Source organism: Salmo salar, chromosome 12 (genome assembly GCF_965601325.2).
Source record: "Salmo salar chromosome 12, fSalSal1, whole genome shotgun sequence".
In the NCBI taxonomy this organism is placed as follows: Eukaryota; Metazoa; Chordata; class Actinopteri; order Salmoniformes; family Salmonidae; genus Salmo; species Salmo salar.
In genome coordinates this window covers 106935193-106952318 of record NC_138302.1, presented here as the reverse complement: position 1 = coordinate 106952318, position 17126 = coordinate 106935193, and the positions used below count along the sequence as shown (strand labels likewise).

Here is a 17126-nt window from a genome sequence, read left to right as displayed (position 1 = left end):
CTGGACCCCAGGAATATTAGGTGCTGCCTTGGCAGCAGTTAATGGGGATCCTTAATAAAGATAAATACAAATTCTGGGCAAGACGATTGGCCCACTGCATTTCAAATTGTCGTTGCAGTTCCACTTCAACAAGAGATACTGAGATTCTCACACAATGGTAGTATCGCAGGCCATCTTGGGGTCAAGAAGACATTTGACCTTATCTTGCGTAACTTCTTCTGGTCAGGTTTGAAACAGGATGTTGTGGTTTACTGTGAATCCTGTCGCGTTTGCCAGCTGACAGTGCTGGTTGCACCTTTGCAGCCTATACCTGCTTTTGACAAACCTTTCAGCAGGTCACTGGTGGACTATGTTGGTCCTTTGCCTAAATCAAGTATAGGCTGATTTGTCCTTCGAGGGAGTGCAGTCAATACGTATTTGTTTTTTTTAGCCAGTGTGTAGCCCTGACACGCATTGTATTGACTGCACGTTTTGCTGTATTGGAGATGGATGTTTTGTTTTGGTTAGGCTCGTCCCGAGGGAATGGGAATTTTTATGACTTAACGACCGGTCGTAAACTTTCTCTCTCTTGCACTGCAGTATGGAGAAGTCAAAAATCCTTTGTGTGGAGAGAGAGACAATATTTCTAACATAAAGAATGTGGGAAATGGTCTGTGGGGATCTAAACAATAAATCCTGTCAAGTTTGTTTTGTGATATCTGTGTCAACGAAGGGGTTCGAGTGATAAATGGCAGATATGTGAGAGCAGAACTAATAAACGGGCTCTGCCCGATCACTAAAATGGCCACCCCGGTCAGAACTACAGATCACAAAATGACCGACTGCCAAAACTACAATTCCCAGAAGCAAGGGGAACCCTCAGAAGGTGGAGCCAACCCACAGATAAAGGGTCAAGACAAACTAGGAAGAGAGAGAAAGAGGGCTGGAAGGATCTATGAACCATAGAGAAAGAGACAAAATATATTGGCTGGATTTACCGTGTATGAGCTGGACTGTTTTGAACTTACCTGTTGGCATTTGGACCTGGACCTACCGAGAACCCGATTCGTGTACCGAACCCTGCTATCCTTGATGTTGCCTGTGGCCTGGGTGGACCAGGACGGAGAAACAAACACACAGGTACTGTCCTGTTCGAAATAACTCTCATTCTGGGGTGATTTTGTTGACAGTTTCCCACTTCATTTGTGACAAACGCTCCTAACCTTGAAGAGGTTTGCCACACGTGGTGGAGAATGCGGGCAATGGACTAGCCATACCGCTGGTTAGGTAGAATAGTTTTTTTTCAGTTAGCACTCCAAAGGGGAGTCAGGTTTTTTTTGTGGCTTTGTTTGGTTAGGACAGTTTCTCAGGAAAATGAGTATGGAGGGAGCCATACAGGCCCTGTTACAAGCGGCGGCCGCCCAACAAGAGGCAACTAGAGCTCAACAAATAGCTCATCAGGATATCAGTGTTACGTGCATTCATGGGGATACCCGTCTGTACCCCACAGCCTTAGTGAGCATACAAATAGAGTATGGTCTGCTGGATTATGAGGTCGGCGTGGTCCCAAAGATGCCATATGATGTAATATTGGGTAGATACTTTCCTAACTTTGTGAAGTTAGGCTAGAAGAACGGCATATTTGTGAAGCCAACAACCCTGACCAAGCAGGAAGTAGCATGTAGCCTCCAACCAAAGCCAAGAAAAGAGGTTTCCCAGGGGCCAACCTCACAGGTGCTAGTAGGGGACGATGAGGATGAAGTGGCAAACCTCGTTGATAACAAACAGCCCGGTACTAGTGGGGCTGGGGTCGATCTGAATCCAGAGGACGATTATCTAGAACCAGCAGACCTGGCAGGGTCCTTGACTAATTTCGGAACGGCCCAAAACCAGGATCCAACCCTGCAGCAAGCCAGAGCAGACGTGCAGGTCGTAGATGGTACTCCCATAAATGATGGGATGATGCCTAATAGTTTTCCCCACTTCATCATGAAAAAGGGTTTGGTGTACAGAATCTCAAAAATAGGGGTTGATGTGGTGGAACAGTTGTTGGTCCCCACCAGGTACCAGAGGACAGTACTGGATCTAGCTCATGGGCACATTCTGGGTGGACACCTTGGTATCGATAAAACCCGAGACCAGATTGTAAGGAGGTTTTACTGGCCAGGAATTCAGGCTGAAGACGCTCGGCATTGTGGAGAGTGCCCGGAGTGCCAGTTAACAGCTCCCCGACCAGCTGTTAGAAGCCTGTTAGTGCCACTCCCCATAATCGAAACGCCATTTGAGAGGATAGCGATGGATATAGTGGGCCCACTACCCAAATCCGCCAGAGGGCACCAATACATTCTGGTTATTCTAGATTATGCCGCTCGCTACCCAGAAGCCATTCCCCTTCGGACGATGGCTTCCAAAAATATCGCCAAGGTGTGTGCTCTTGTTCACCAGGGTAGGGGTTCCAAAGGAGATCCTAACTGACCAGGGGACCCCCATTATGTCCCGCCTTATGGCGGACCTTTGTAAATTCTGGCAGGTGAAACAGTTGAGGACATCAGTTTACCATCCTCAGACGGACGGGCTGGTTGAGAGATTCAACCGTACCCTGAAGTCAATGCTCAGGAAGGTAATCGATAAGGATGGGAAAAACTGGGATTGCATGTTGCTATATCTGATGTTTGCCATTAGAGAGGTTCCTCAAGCCTCGCTGGGGTTTCTCCCTTTGAGCTGGTATATGGGAGGCACCCCTGGGGAATCTTAGACATCGCCCGGGAAACCTGGGAGCACCAATCCACCCCGTATACTATTGTCATTGAGCACGTCACGGCAATGCAAGACAGGATAGCCACAGTCATGCCCGTAGTCTTCCCTGTGGCTCAGTTGGTAGAGCATGGTGTTTGCAACACCAGCATGGCGTGTGCAACGCCAGGGTTGTGGGTTCGATTCCCACGGGGGGCCAGTACAAAAACATTAAAAAAAAAGAAAATGCATGAAATGAAATGTATGCATTCACTACTGTAAGTCACTCTCGATAAGAGCGTCTGCTAAATGACTAAAATGTAAATGTCGTCAGCGAGCTCATTAGACAAGCACAAGAGCACCAGTGGCACACTTATAACCGGCAGGCTACCCTGAGGGAATTTCAACAGGGAGATAAGGTGTTAGTGCTGATCCCCACGGTAGAGTGCAAACTACTAGCCAAATGGAAAGGACCATATGAGGTACTGGAGAGAATAGGAGAAGTTAATTATCGGATCCGACGGCCCCAGGAACAGATCTATCACATAAACTTGTTAACTTCTATGGGCTACGTGGGACGCTAGCGTCCCACCTGCGGGACACAGCCAGTGAAATATCAGGACGGCAAATTCAAAACAACAAAATCTCATAATACAAATTTCTCAAACATACAACTATTTTACACCATTTTCAAGATACACTTGTCCTTAACCTCTATGTGACCGGCGGGACGAATTCGTCCCACCTACGTAACATCCACTGCCAGCCTGTGGCGCGATTTTCAAAATCTTCAAAATCCTATTACTTCAATTTCTCAAACATATGACTATTTTACAGCCATTTAAAGATAAGACTCTCGTTAATCTAACCACACTGTCCGATTTCAAAAAGGCTTTACAACGAAAGCAAAACATTAGATTATGTCAGCAGAGTACCAAGCCAGAAATAATCAGACACCCATTTTTCAAGCCAGCATATAATGTCACCAAAACCCAGAAGACAGCTAAATGCAGCACTCACCTTTGATGATCTTCATCAGATGACAACCCTAGGACATTATGTTATACAATACATGCATGTTTTGTTCAATCAAGTTCATATTTATATCAAAAACCAGCTTTTTACATTAGCATGTGACGTTCAGAACTAGCATACCCCCCGCAAACTTACGGGGAATTCGCTAACATTTTACTAAATTACTCACGATAAACGTTCACAAAAAGCATAACAATTATTTTAAGAATTATAGATACAGACCTCCTCTATGCACTCGATATGTCCGATTTTAAAATAGCTTTTTGGTGAAAGCACATTTTGCAATATTCTAAGTATATAGCCCAGGCATCACGGGCTCGCTATTTAGACACCCGGCAAGTTTAGCACTCACCATAATCATATTTACTATTATAAAAATGTCATTACCTTTTGTTGTCTTCGTCAGAATGCACACCCAGGACGTCTACTTCAATAACAAATGTTGGTTTGGTCCAAAATAATCCATCGTTATATCCGAATAGCGGCGTTTTGTTCGTGCGTTCCAGACACTATCCGAAATAGTAAAGAAGTGTCGCGCGCTTGGCGCAATTCCTGACAATAAAATTCAAAGTATTCAATTGCCGTACGTCGAAGCATGTCAACCGCTGTTTAAAATCAATTTTTACGTCATTTTTCTCGTAGAAAAGCGGTAAAATTCCGACAGGGAATCTCCTTTTCGGCAAACAGAGGAAAAAATCCCAAAGGCGGGGGCGGTCGGGGTCACGCGCATAAGCTAGTGTCTCTTGATGGGCCACTTGAGAAAGGCGATAATGTGTTTCAGCCTGGGGCTGGAATGACGACATTCTGTTTTTTCCCGGGCTATGAGAGCCTATGGACGACGTGGGAAGTGTCACGTTAGAGCAGAGATCCTTAGTAAATGATAGAGATGGCAAAGAAGTTCCAGAAATGGTCAGACAGGCCACTTCCTGTAAAGGAATCTCTCAGGTTTTGACCTGCCATTTGAGTTCTGTTATACTCACAGACACCATTCAAACAGTTTTAGAAAATTTAGGGTGTTTTCTATCCATATGTAATAAGTATATGCATATTCTAGTTACTGAGTAGGAGTGGTAACCAGATTAAATCGGGTATGTTTTTTATCCAGCCGTGTCAATGCTGCCCCCTAGCCCTAACAGGTTAACCTCTTACATCCAGATGTTCTGCTAGCGGAACACCGCTCCAATATCCAATGATAGGGCGTGGCGCGAATTACAAATTCCTCAAAAATCCAAAAACTTCAATTTTTCAAACATATGACTATTTTACACCATTTTAAAGACAAGACTCTCCTTTATCTAACCACATTGTCCGATTTCAAAAAGGCTTTACAACGAAAGCAAAACATTAGATTATGTCAGGAGAGTACCGAGCCAGAAATAATCACACACCCATTTTTCAAGCTAGCATATAATGTCACATAAACCCAAACCACAGCTAAATGCAGCACTAACCTTTGATGATCTTCATCAGATGACACTCCTAGGACATTATGTTATACAATACATGCATGTTTTGTTCAATCAAGTTCATATTTATATCAAAAACCAGCTTTTAACATTAGCATGTGACTAGCATGTGACTAGCATTCCCACCGAACACTGCCGGTGAATTTACTAAATTACTCACGATAAACGTTCACAAAAAGCATAACAATTATTTTAAGAATTATAGATACAGAACTCCTCTATGCACTCGATATGTCCGATTTTAAAATAGCTTTTCGGTGAAAGCACATTTTGCAATATTCTCAGTAGATAGCCCGGCATCACAGGGCTAGCTATTTAGACACCCAGCAAATGTAGCACTCACCAAAGTCAGATTTACTATAAGAAAAATGTTATTACCTTTGCTGTCTTCGTCAGAATGCACTCCCAGGACTTCTACTTCAATAACAAATGTTGGTTTGGTTCAAAATAATCCATAGTTATATCCAAATAGCGGCGTGCAAGACACTATCCGAAAGGGTAAATAAGGGTGACGAGCATGGCTCAATTCGTGACAAGAAAATTCTAAATATTCCATTACCGTACTTCGAAGCATGTCAACCGCTGTTTAAAATCAATTTTTATGCAATTTTTCTCATAAAAAAGCGATAATATTCTGACCGGGAATCTGCGTTTAGGTAAACAGACGAAAGAAAATAAAGCATGGGGTCGACTCAGGCACGCGCCTAAGCCCATAGTACTCTGATCGGCCACTTGCCAAACACGATAAAGTGTTTCAGCCAGAGGCTGCCTCGATATCGTTCAGCTTTTTCCCGGGCTCTGAGAGCCTATGGGAGCCGTAGGAAGTGTTACGTTATACCAAAGATCCTCAGTCTTCAATAAAAAGAGCCAAGATGAAACACAACTTGTCAGACAGGCCACTTCCTGCATGGAATCTTCTCAGGTTTTGGCCTGCCATATGAGTTCTGTTATACTCACAGACACCATTCAAACAGTTTTAGAAACTTTAGGGTGTTTTCTATCCAAAGCCAATAATTATATGCATATTCTAGTTACTGGGCAGTAGTAACCAGATTAAATCGGGTACGTTTTTTATCCGGCCGTGTCAATACTGCCCCCTAGCCCTAACAGGTTAATGAGGGGTAAGTACTTGGGAAGTAGGAACAGTGAAAGTGTGGCCAGAGGGGTCAGACTCATTACTACAGCACCAGTTTCAACACACAGACTGGAGATTGTTTGCCACTCAGGCCACCCTTGACTCCCATACGGACATTGAAACATATGCTTCTTCCGTTCTGGATTACATCTGCATCAACAATGTCACCACCCATGAACTAATAAAGACCTTCCCCAACCAGAAGCCTTGGATGAACAGAGAGGTCCGACTACGCAACGCTGCTTTTAGATCCGGCGATGCGGAAGCCTACAGCTCATCCAGGGCCCCTGAAAAAGGGCATTAAGATGGCTAAACATGACCACAAACTGCGGGTTGAGGAGCACTTCTACAACAACTCCGACCCTAGACGCATGTAGCAGGGCATCCAAGCCATCAGACTACCAGACAAAAAACCCTACCCCCACAGCCAGCGACGTCTCCATCACCGACGAGTAAAACAGGTTCTATGCTAGCTTCGACAGGGTCAACAAAGATCCAGCCATTAAAGCTGAGCTCCCCCCAGACAACCTCCCCTTCAGACTATCCATCGCAGATGTGTTGTCTGCACTGAGCAGGGTGAATGCACGCAAGGCTGCTGGTCCTGATGGCATCCCTGGTCGTGTGCTCAGAGCATGTGCTGGGCAGCTGGCCGAGGTCTTCACTGACATTTTCAACCTGTCACTGGCCCAGGTGGTTGTGTCCACGTGCTTCAAGGCCACAACCATTGTGCCAGTGCCGAAGCAGTCGACCGCATCAAGCCTGAATGACTTCCGACCTGTTGCACTCACTCCCACAATCATGAAGTGCCTCGAAAGACTGGTTTTGGCCTACCTTATTAAGCTCTGCCTCCCTCCAACACTGGATCCCCACCAGTTTGCCAACAGACCAAACAGGTCTACAGAGGACGCCATCTCCACAGCTTTACACTCTGCCCTGACCCACCTGGACAAAACCAACACCTACATTATGTGAGAATACTGTTCATAGACTTTAGCTCAGCATTCAGTACGGTCAGTCCCTCTAGGCTGGTCACCAAACTCCATGACCAAGGGATGAGCCCCTCTCTCTGTAACTGGGCTTTGGACTTCCCAACCAACAGACCCCAGTCTGTCAGGTTAGACAACTTCACTTCCTCAACCCTGAACCTGAACACCGGTGTGCCACAGGGCTGCGTGCTGAGCCCCCTCCTGTACTCCCTCTTCACCTACGACTGCGTTCCTGTACATGGTTCCAACACCACCGTCAACTTCGCAGATGACACCACGGTGGTAGGCCTGATCAGTGACAATGATGAGTCAGCCTACAGGGAGGAGGTCAAGCACCTGGCTGCATGGTGTGCTGATAACAACCTGACCCTCAATGCAAAGAAAACCAAGGAGCTCATTGTGGATTACAGGAAGTCTAAAAGCTGCAGCCACGCCCCAGTTCTCATTGATGGCACTGAGGTGGAGAGTATGCCCAGCTTCAAATTCATGGGTGTCTACATCTCTGATGACCTCTCCTGGACCCTCAACACCTCAACCCTGGTCAAAAAGGCACAGCAGCACCTGTACTTTTTGAGGAGGCTGAAGAAGGCCCGCCTGTCTCCCAAGATCCTGGTGAACTTTTACCACTGCACGGTTGAGAGCATTCTGACTAACTGCGTCACCGTGTGGTTTGCCGGATGCTCCGTGGTCGACCGGAAGATGCTGTAACGGGTGTTGAAAACGACCCAGCACATCACTGGTGCCCAGCTCCCTGCCATCCTAGACCTCCAGTGCAAGCGGTGTCTGCGTAGGGCGCGCGGCATCATCAGGGACCCTTCACATCCATACCACAAACTGTTTTCCCTCCTACCATCAGGCAGGCGGTACAGGTCTTTACGTTCCCACACTAGCAGGCTCAAGAACAGTCTCTTTCCAGCTACTGTAACCCTGCTGAACTCTGTGACACGGCACTAGCCATAGCCACCCGCCCACCGCTGAGTACTGCCTCTCAGGGACCTGGTTGCAATACTCCCTTTTCACTGTTTACGGTACTACTGGACTCTGACATTGCTTTGCAAATTCTGATTAAGGACATTATTCAGTTGTACATGTCTACCTCGGTAACCTCATTGCTGCTATCCCTGCATTTCAGTTGCATGCCTCCTTGCACTTTAAATGTTCCTTCATTGCACATTTAGACTTGTCATTTGTATTTGCCATTTGCCGTCATTGCACATTTATACATCCCACTTAATAACATACAAGTAAAACAATTAAGTACAATGTAATTTTTATGCACTCTTTTATTTGCACTTCTGACCAGATGCTAACTGCATTTCGTGGTACTGTACTTGTTCAATGACAATAAAGTTGAATCTAATCTCATAAGAAAGACAGTGAATATGCTCACTCACCGGGGATATGGCTGATGTTCTCTGCTGGTGCTAATAATTTAGGATACTGTTTGCTCAATAAATTTAATTTTGATAACTAAAAGACAGATTGGAGTCTTTTCATTGTCATCTCTTTACAGCAATAGCCATTTGCTTTCTAAACTGTTTTTCTGCGATTGTATTTTTAAATATTGCGATATCCCTGGCTGGGTCTCTCTTCTTTTCACTGACAGCCGTAACTCAAAAATCATCTATTTGGTATTTGCTGCACATGCTGCCCAAACTGCGGGCCCTTCCGACTGTAGGCTATGCGATTTAAAACAATCCACAACAAATAAATAAATAAAAGAAGCTAATGATCCTATGTGGCCAAATCATGCCTTCTGGTGTAGTAGCCTATTTTGAATAATTGTATTTTTTTCGGTATAGACAGGAGTAAGCTAATTAGACTATATCATTTTGGCAATTTAGTTCAATTTACTTTAGGGAAAGCTTAGCTTCCCTAGCTTTGCTGGACTCCATAGTACCCCCACTATTTATTTTGCTGGACTCCATAGTACCCCCACTATTTATTTTGCTGGACTCCATAGTACCCCCACTATTCATTTTGCTGGACTCCATAGTACCCCCACTATTCATTTTGCTGGACTCCATAGTACCCCCAATATTTATTTTGCTGGACTCCATAGTACCCCCACTAGTTATTTTGCTGGACTCCATAGTACCCCCACTATTCATTTTGCTGGACTCCATAGTACCCCCACTATTTATTTTGCTGGACTCCATAGTACCCCCACTATTTATTTTGCTGGACTCCATAGTACCCCCACTAGTTATTTTGCTGGACTCCATAGTACCCCCACTATTTATTTTGCTGGACTCCATAGTACCCCCACTATTTATTTTGCTGGACTCCATAGTACCCCCACTATTCATTTTGCTGGACTCCATAGTACCCCCACTATTCATTTTGCTGGACTCCATAGTACCCCCACTATTCATTTTGCTGGACTCCATAGTACCCCCACTATTTATTTTGCTGGACTCCATAGTACCCCCACTATTCATTTTGCTGGACTCCATAGTACCCCCACTATTCATTTTGCTGGACTCCATAGTACCCCCACTATTCATTTTGCTGGACTCCATAGTACCCCCACTATTCATTTTGCTGGACTCCATAGTACCCCCACTATTTATTTTGCTGGACTCCATAGTACCCCCACTATTTATTTTGCTGGACTCCATAGTACCCCCACTATTTATTTTGCTGGACTCCATAGTACCCCCACTATTTATTCTGCCGGACTCCATACCGGACTCAATTTACTGTTTATTTTGTTTGCCAGTTTGGTTCTAGTTCTAACTGGTGTACAGCCGTGGCCAAAAGTTTTGAGAATGACACAAATATTAATTTTCACAAAGTCTGCTGCCTCTGTTTGTATGATGGCAATGTGCATATACTCCAGAATGTTATGAAGAGTGATCAGATGAATTGCTATTAATTGCAAAGTCCCTCTTTGCCATGCAAATGAACTGAATCCCCAAAAAACATTTTCACTGCATTTCAGCCCTGCCACAAAAGGACCAGCTGACATCATGTCAGTAATTCTCTCGTTAACACAGGTGTGAGTGTTGACGAGGACAAGGCTGGAGATCACTCTGTCATGCTGATTGAGAAAGAGTAACAGACTGGAAGCTTCAAAAGGAGGGTGGTGCTTGGAATCATTGTTCTTCCTCTGTCAACCATGGTTACCTGCAAGGAAACACGTGCCGTCATCATTGCTTTGCACAAAAAGGGCTTCACAGGCAAGGATATTGCTGCCAGTAAGATTGCACCTAAATCAACCATTTATCGGATCATCAAGAACTTCAAGGAGAGCGGTTCAATTGTTGTGAAGAAGGCTTCAGGGCGCCCAAGAAAGTCCAGCAAGCGCCAGGACTGTCATTTTCTCTGATGAATCCCCTTTCCGATTGTTTGGGGTATCCGGAAAAAAGCTTGTCCGGAGAAGACAAGGAGAGCAAATTCTCCCAACCATCCAGGAAGAGTTAGATGACGAACAATGCCTTTTCCAGCATGATGGAGCACCTTGCCATAAGGCAAATGTGATAACTAAGTGGCTCGGGGAACAAAACATCGATATTTTGGGTCCATGGCCAGGAAACTCCCCAGACCTTAATCCCATTGAGAACTTGTGGTCAATCCTCAAGAGGTGGGTGGACAAACAAAATCAAATCAGTTTATTTGTCACATGCGCCGAATACAACAGGTGTAGACCTTACAGTGAAATGTTTACTTACAGGCTCTAACCAATAGAGCAAAAAAGGTGTTAGGTAAGAACAGGTAAGTAAAGAAATAAAATAACAGTAAAAAGACAGGCTATATACAGTAGCGAGGCTACATACAAACACAGGTTAGTCAGGCTGATTTGAGGTAGTATGTACATGGTTAAAGTGACTATGCATATATGACGAACAGAGAGTAGCAGTAGCGCAAAAGAGGAGGTGATGGGTGGCGGGACACAATGCAGATAGCCCGGTGGTGGGTGGCGGGACACAATGCAGATAGCGCGGTTAGCCAATGTACGGGAGCACTGGTTGGTCGCCCCAAAACCCACAAATTCTGACAAACACCAAGCATTGATTAGGCAAGAATGGGCTGCCATCAGTCAGGATGTGGCCCAGAAGTTAATTGACAGCATGCTAGGGCGGATTGCAGAGGTCTTGAAAAAGAAGGGTCAACACTTCAAATATTGTCTCTTTGCATCAACTTCATGTAATTGTCAATAAAAGCCTTTGACACTTATGAAATGCTTGTAATTATACTTCAGTATTCCATAGTAACATCTGACAAAAATATCTAAAGACACTGAAGCAGCAAACTTTGTGGAAATGTAATATTTGTGTCATTCTCAAACTTTTGGCCTCGACTGTATACTGTGTCTTTGGGTTGCCAGGTTAGTTGTAGTTCTAACTGCTGTATACTGTGCCTTTGGGTTGCCAGGTTGTGGGTTCCTCCATGCAGCTGATCGGAGAGCACCAGGCAGAGGACAGGCAGCTCATCTCTGATCTGGTGCTGACTAAGATGAACCAGGCTCAGCCAAGGACGACCGCTCACTCTCCTGTCCAGAGACCGGTAAGGAAGCTATCACTGTCCTGTCCAGAGACCGGTAAGGAAGCTATCACTGTCCTGTCCAGAGACCGGTAAGGAAGCTATCACTGTCCTGTCCAAAGACCGGTAAGGAAGCTATCACTGTCCTGTCCGGAGACCGGTAAGGAAGCTATCACTGTCCTGTCCGGAGACCGGTAAGGAAGCTATCACTGTCCTGTCCAGAGACCGGTAAGGAAGCTATCTCTACTGTGTATCTGCATCCCTCAATAGACACTATATCTGAGTTGAAGGTTAAAGATGTGAGGAGTGAAATGCAGATGAAGTTTGATCTTTGCTGTCATGTTGTTTTCAGAACAGTTTGTCTTTGCTCACGTCGCCCCCTGGTGGGAAGACTCATTATCAGTCCTTTCTCATTGTACATTCTGTCATGTTTGTCTTTATTTGTCAACAGCCTTATATGTTACAGTTTTTCTCAATTGCTTGAGTACATTTGTCCAATCAGAATTCACTTTTTCAAAACAATTAACACGCAGCCCCAAACTGAAACACGGTGGCCAAAATAACCCACTTCATTTGCAAAATGCATTAAACCCCTATAGTTGATGTCTGGGCTCCCGCAAAAATCCAATTAGCATAATACAACAATTCCCATAAAAATCTGTCAGTTTAAGCTAGAGATGTTTTTTTTAATTGGATGTGTCTCAATCCACCACATCTGCCGATGTCGCACTTCCGCGGTAAAAGTTGTGTTTGTCAGACCATGAGATATCCCACAAAATCGTCTGTAGCGTCCGAATGGTTTGGCCTACATTTTGCTATAAGACCCCTACAAGCGTGTGAAGTTGGTACAGCCGGTCTGTAGCATATGAACAGTTTGGGCTACACCAGTTTGGGCTTTTCCCTCTGTGGAAAGGTGAGACTCTCACAAACACGTGTCGGTTATTTTGCTCTAGGATGCCCATAGGCCTCACAACACTCATCTGAAGGTCCCCCAGTACCAGTTGAATAAAATTAATGGAAGTATACAGTGCCTTCGGAAAGTTTTCAGACCCCTTGACTTTTTCCACGTTTTGCTACGTTACAGCCTTATTCTAAAATTGATTAAATTGTTTTTTCCCCTCATCAATCTACACACAATACCCTATAATGACAAAGCAAAAACAGATTTAAAGAAAATGTTTGCGAATTTATAAAATAAACAAACCTGGAAATATACCATTTACATAAGTATTCAGACCCTTTACTGAGTACTTTGAATCACCTTTGGCAGCAAACACAGCATCGGGTCTTCTTGGGTATGACGCTACAAGCTTGGCACACCTGTATTTGGGGAGTTTCTCCCATTCTTCTCTGCAGATCATCTCAAGCTCTGTCAGGTTGGATGGGGAGCTTTGCTGCACAGCTATTTTCAGGTCTCTCCTGAAAAGTCCGGGCTTTGGCTGTCCCACTCAGGACATTCAAAAACTTGTCCCGAAAGCACCCCTGTGTTGTCTTGGCTGTGTGCTTAGGGTCGTTGTCCTGTTGGAAGGTGAACATTCGCCTCCGTTCATCTTTGCCTCGATCCTGACTAGTCTCCCAGTCACCGCCGCTGAAAAACGTCCCCACAGCTTCATGCAGCCACCACCATGTTTCGACGTAGGGATGGTGCCAGATTTCCTCCAGATGTGACGCTTGGCATTCAGGCCAACCAGTTCAATCTTGGTTTCATCAGACCAGAGAATCTTGCTTCTCATTGTCTGAGAGTCCTTTAGGTGCCTTTTGGTCCAACTCCAAGTGAGCTGTCATGGGCCTTTTACTGAGGAGTGGCTTCCGTCTGGCCACTCTACCATAAAGGCCTAATTGGGGGAGTGCTGCAGAGATGGCTGTCCTTCTGGAAAGTTCTCCGATCTCCACAGAGGAACTCTGGAGCTCTGTCAAAGTGACCATGATCACCTCCCTGACCAATGCCCTTCTCCCCCGAATGCTCAGTTTGGCTGAGCGGCCAGCTCTAGGAAGAGTCTTGGTGGTTCCAAACTTCTTCCATTTAAGATTGATGGAGAACACTGTGTTCTTGGGGACCTTCAATGCTGCAGATATTTAGTACCCTTCACCAGATCTGTGCCGCGACACAATCCTGTCTCGGAGCTCTACAGACAATTCCTTCGACCTCATGGCTTGGTTTTTGCTCTGACATGCACTGTCAACTGTGCGACCTTATATAGACAGGTGTGTGCCTTTCCAAATCATGTCCAATCAATGAAATGTATGACAGGTGGACTCCAATCAAGTTGAAGTTGATACTCAAGGCTCTGAATACTTACGTAAATAACACATTTTGATTTTTTTTAATTTAATATATTTGCCAAAATTTCTAAAAACCTGTTTCCCTTTTGTCATTATGGGGTATTGTGTGTAGATTGATGAGGATTTTTTTTATTTAATCCATTTTAGAATAAGGCTGTAACACAACAATGTTGAAAAAATCAATGGTCTGAATACTTTCTGAAGGCACTGTTTAGTGCCAAAAAATGGGGCTAAATACATGTAAAAAAAATAACAAATGTTTCTTGATCTTTCTTATATTGCTCAGATATAGGAAAGACACTTCAGAATAAACTTCCTTTAGATTTTTTTGGGGGGGACTATCTGTTGTTCCATGTAGTGAATATAAGTTATTCACTGTGTTTGTAAGGGCTAATAGCAGTAAGGCCCCAAAAATGTTTTCATGAAATATATACAGTACCAGTCAAAAGTTTGGACACACCTACTCATTCAAGGGTTTTTCTTTTATTTGTACCATTTTCAACTTTGTAGAATAATTGTGAAGACATCAAAACTATGAAATAACACATATGGAATCATGTAGTAACCAAAATAGTGGTAAACCCTTTGCCTTGATGACAGCTTTGCACACTCGTGGCATTCTCTCAACCAGCTTCACCTGGAATGCTTTTACAACAGTATTGAAGGAGTTCACACACATGCTGAGCACTTGTTGGCTGCTTTTCCTTCACTCTGCGGTCCAACTCATCCCAAACCATCTGAATTGGGTTGATGTCGGGTGTTTGTGGAGGCCAGGTCATCTGATGCAAAATTCTATTACTCTCTTTCTTGGTCAAATAGCCCTTACACAGCCTGGAGGTGTGTTTTGGGTCATTGTCTTCTTGAAAAACAAATGATAGACACACTAAGCACAAACCAGATGGGATGGCGTATCACTGCAGAATGCTGTGGTAGCTATGCTGGTTAAGTGTGCCTTACATTCTAAATAAATCACAGACAGTGTCACCAGCAAAGCATCCACACACAATCACACCTCCTCCTCAATGCTTCACGGTGGGAACCACACATGCAGAGATCATCCATTCAGCTACTCTACGTCTCACAAAGACATGGTGGTTGGAACCAAAAATCTCAAATTTGGACTCATCAGACCAAAGGACAGATTTCCACCGGTCTAATGTCCATTGCTCGTGTTTCTTGAGAGATTGAGATGTGTCTGTTACTTGAACTCTGTAAAGCATTTATTTGGGCAGCAATTTCTCAGGCTGGTAACTCTAATGAACTTGTTCTCTGCAGCCGAGGTAACTCGGTCTTCCTTTCCTGTGGCAGTCCTCGTGAGAGCCAGTTTCATCATAGCGCTTGATCGTTTTTGCGACTGCACCTGAAGAAACTTTAAAAGTTCTTAATTTTCCAGATTGACTGACCTTCATGTCTTAAAGTGATGATGGACTGTTCCTCTCTGGTTATTTGAGCTGTTCTTGCCATAATATGGACTTAGCCTTATTTGGTAAAAGACCATCTTCTGTATACCACCTCTACCTTGGCACAACCAAGTGATTCACTCAAACGTATTAAGAAGGATAGAAATTCCACAAATTATCTTCTAACAAGGCAACCTGTTAATTGAAATGCATTCCAGGTGACTACCTCATGAAGCTGGTTGAGAGAATGCCAAGAATGTGCAAAGCAGGTCATCAAGGCAAAGGGTGTCTACTTTGAAGAATCTCAAATATAAATTATATTTTATTTGTTTAACACTTTTTTGGTTACTACATGATTCCATATGTGTTATTTATAGTGTTGATGTCTTCACTATTATTCAACAATGTAGAAAATTAAGAAAAAAATAAGAAAAACCCTTGAATGAGTAGGTGTCAACTTTTGACTGGTACTGTATGTGTGTGTGTGTGTGTGTGTGTGTGTGTGTATGTGTGTGTATGTGTGTGTGTGTGTGTGTATATATATATTTTTTTTTTCACGGGGTTTTAAAAATCAAACAGCTACATTATCCTTGGTATGACCTTATTAAAACAATTCCATATAGCTTAGTATATAATTATAGTATGCACCATAATGGGCAGTAAAAATATTATCACAGCATGGGCTATATTACTTTTTCCTAAAATTATTTTGACCAAAGATGACCAATGCAGAAAGAATGTCACTAAAGAGCATGAATATCCAGAAACAAAAGGCTTTTCTTGAACTTTTTCCATTTGAACTTAGAGCTGAACTTTCTTCCTCTAAGGGCCCCTCTACCTCTCCTTATCCTTGGCCTCTTACTTGGTCCATTCTTGCAAAAAGCAATTCAGAGGTGGCCTCTTTTATGCATGAATAAGGTCTGATTGAACAATTGGGTAAATAAGTTTTGCACATGCGCAGTAATTTGTATCAGCTTTTGCGTTTTTTGGAGTGCTTACTGTTTTGCAAAAATTTGCTTAGCGTTTGCATTGTGTGTGAAAGCAATGAGAAATTGCTTACACTTTAGCTAAAAATAATACTGTTGTGCTCAGTAGGTTCTGATGGGGATCAAGTGGATCCCAGTTCATTAAAAGAGTCTTAGCAATCCAGGAAAACTGTAATCAATGTTTAATGTGTTACAGCTGTCACAGACCTGTATTGTACTGCTGATTATGTTGCTGATACCTGAGCTATTCCACCATGTAACTATACCCGTGCTACCTGTCATGATGTCTGTTCATGTCTCTGTCTGTTTCAGAAGGAAGTGGCAGAGCCAACCAAGAACCCCGGACAGTGGCGCCAATCTCAAGGTTGTTTACTTTACATCCTAGACCGTAATGGTGTTGCTGTAGAAACCACTCAGGTTCAGGCCAAGTGTTTGGCCAGTTAGAAATCTCAGGCTGGCCTCCTGAGTGGCGCAGCGGTCAAATGCACTGCATCGCAGTGCTTGAGGCATCACTACAGACCCGGGTTTGATCCCAGGCTGTTTCACAGCTGGCCATGACCGGGAGACCCATGAGGCGGTGCACAATTGGCCCAGCGTCGTCCTGGTTAGGCAATGGTTTGGCCGGCCGGGATGTACTT

The 17126-nt window shown here is 44.1% G+C and overlaps 1 protein-coding gene across 1 annotated transcript in view; it reads left to right on the top strand.

The window, feature by feature from the left end:
• The window catches only part of LOC106566274 (synapsin-1), a 222766-nt gene that overhangs the window by 186880 nt on the left and 18760 nt on the right, over window positions 1-17126 (top strand). The window contains exons 10-11 of the mRNA XM_045692010.2: window positions 11712-11843; window positions 16801-16852. Of these exons, the coding sequence (XP_045547966.1) occupies window positions 11712-11843; window positions 16801-16852 (184 nt within the window). The remainder of the gene's footprint in view (window positions 1-11711; window positions 11844-16800; window positions 16853-17126) is intronic.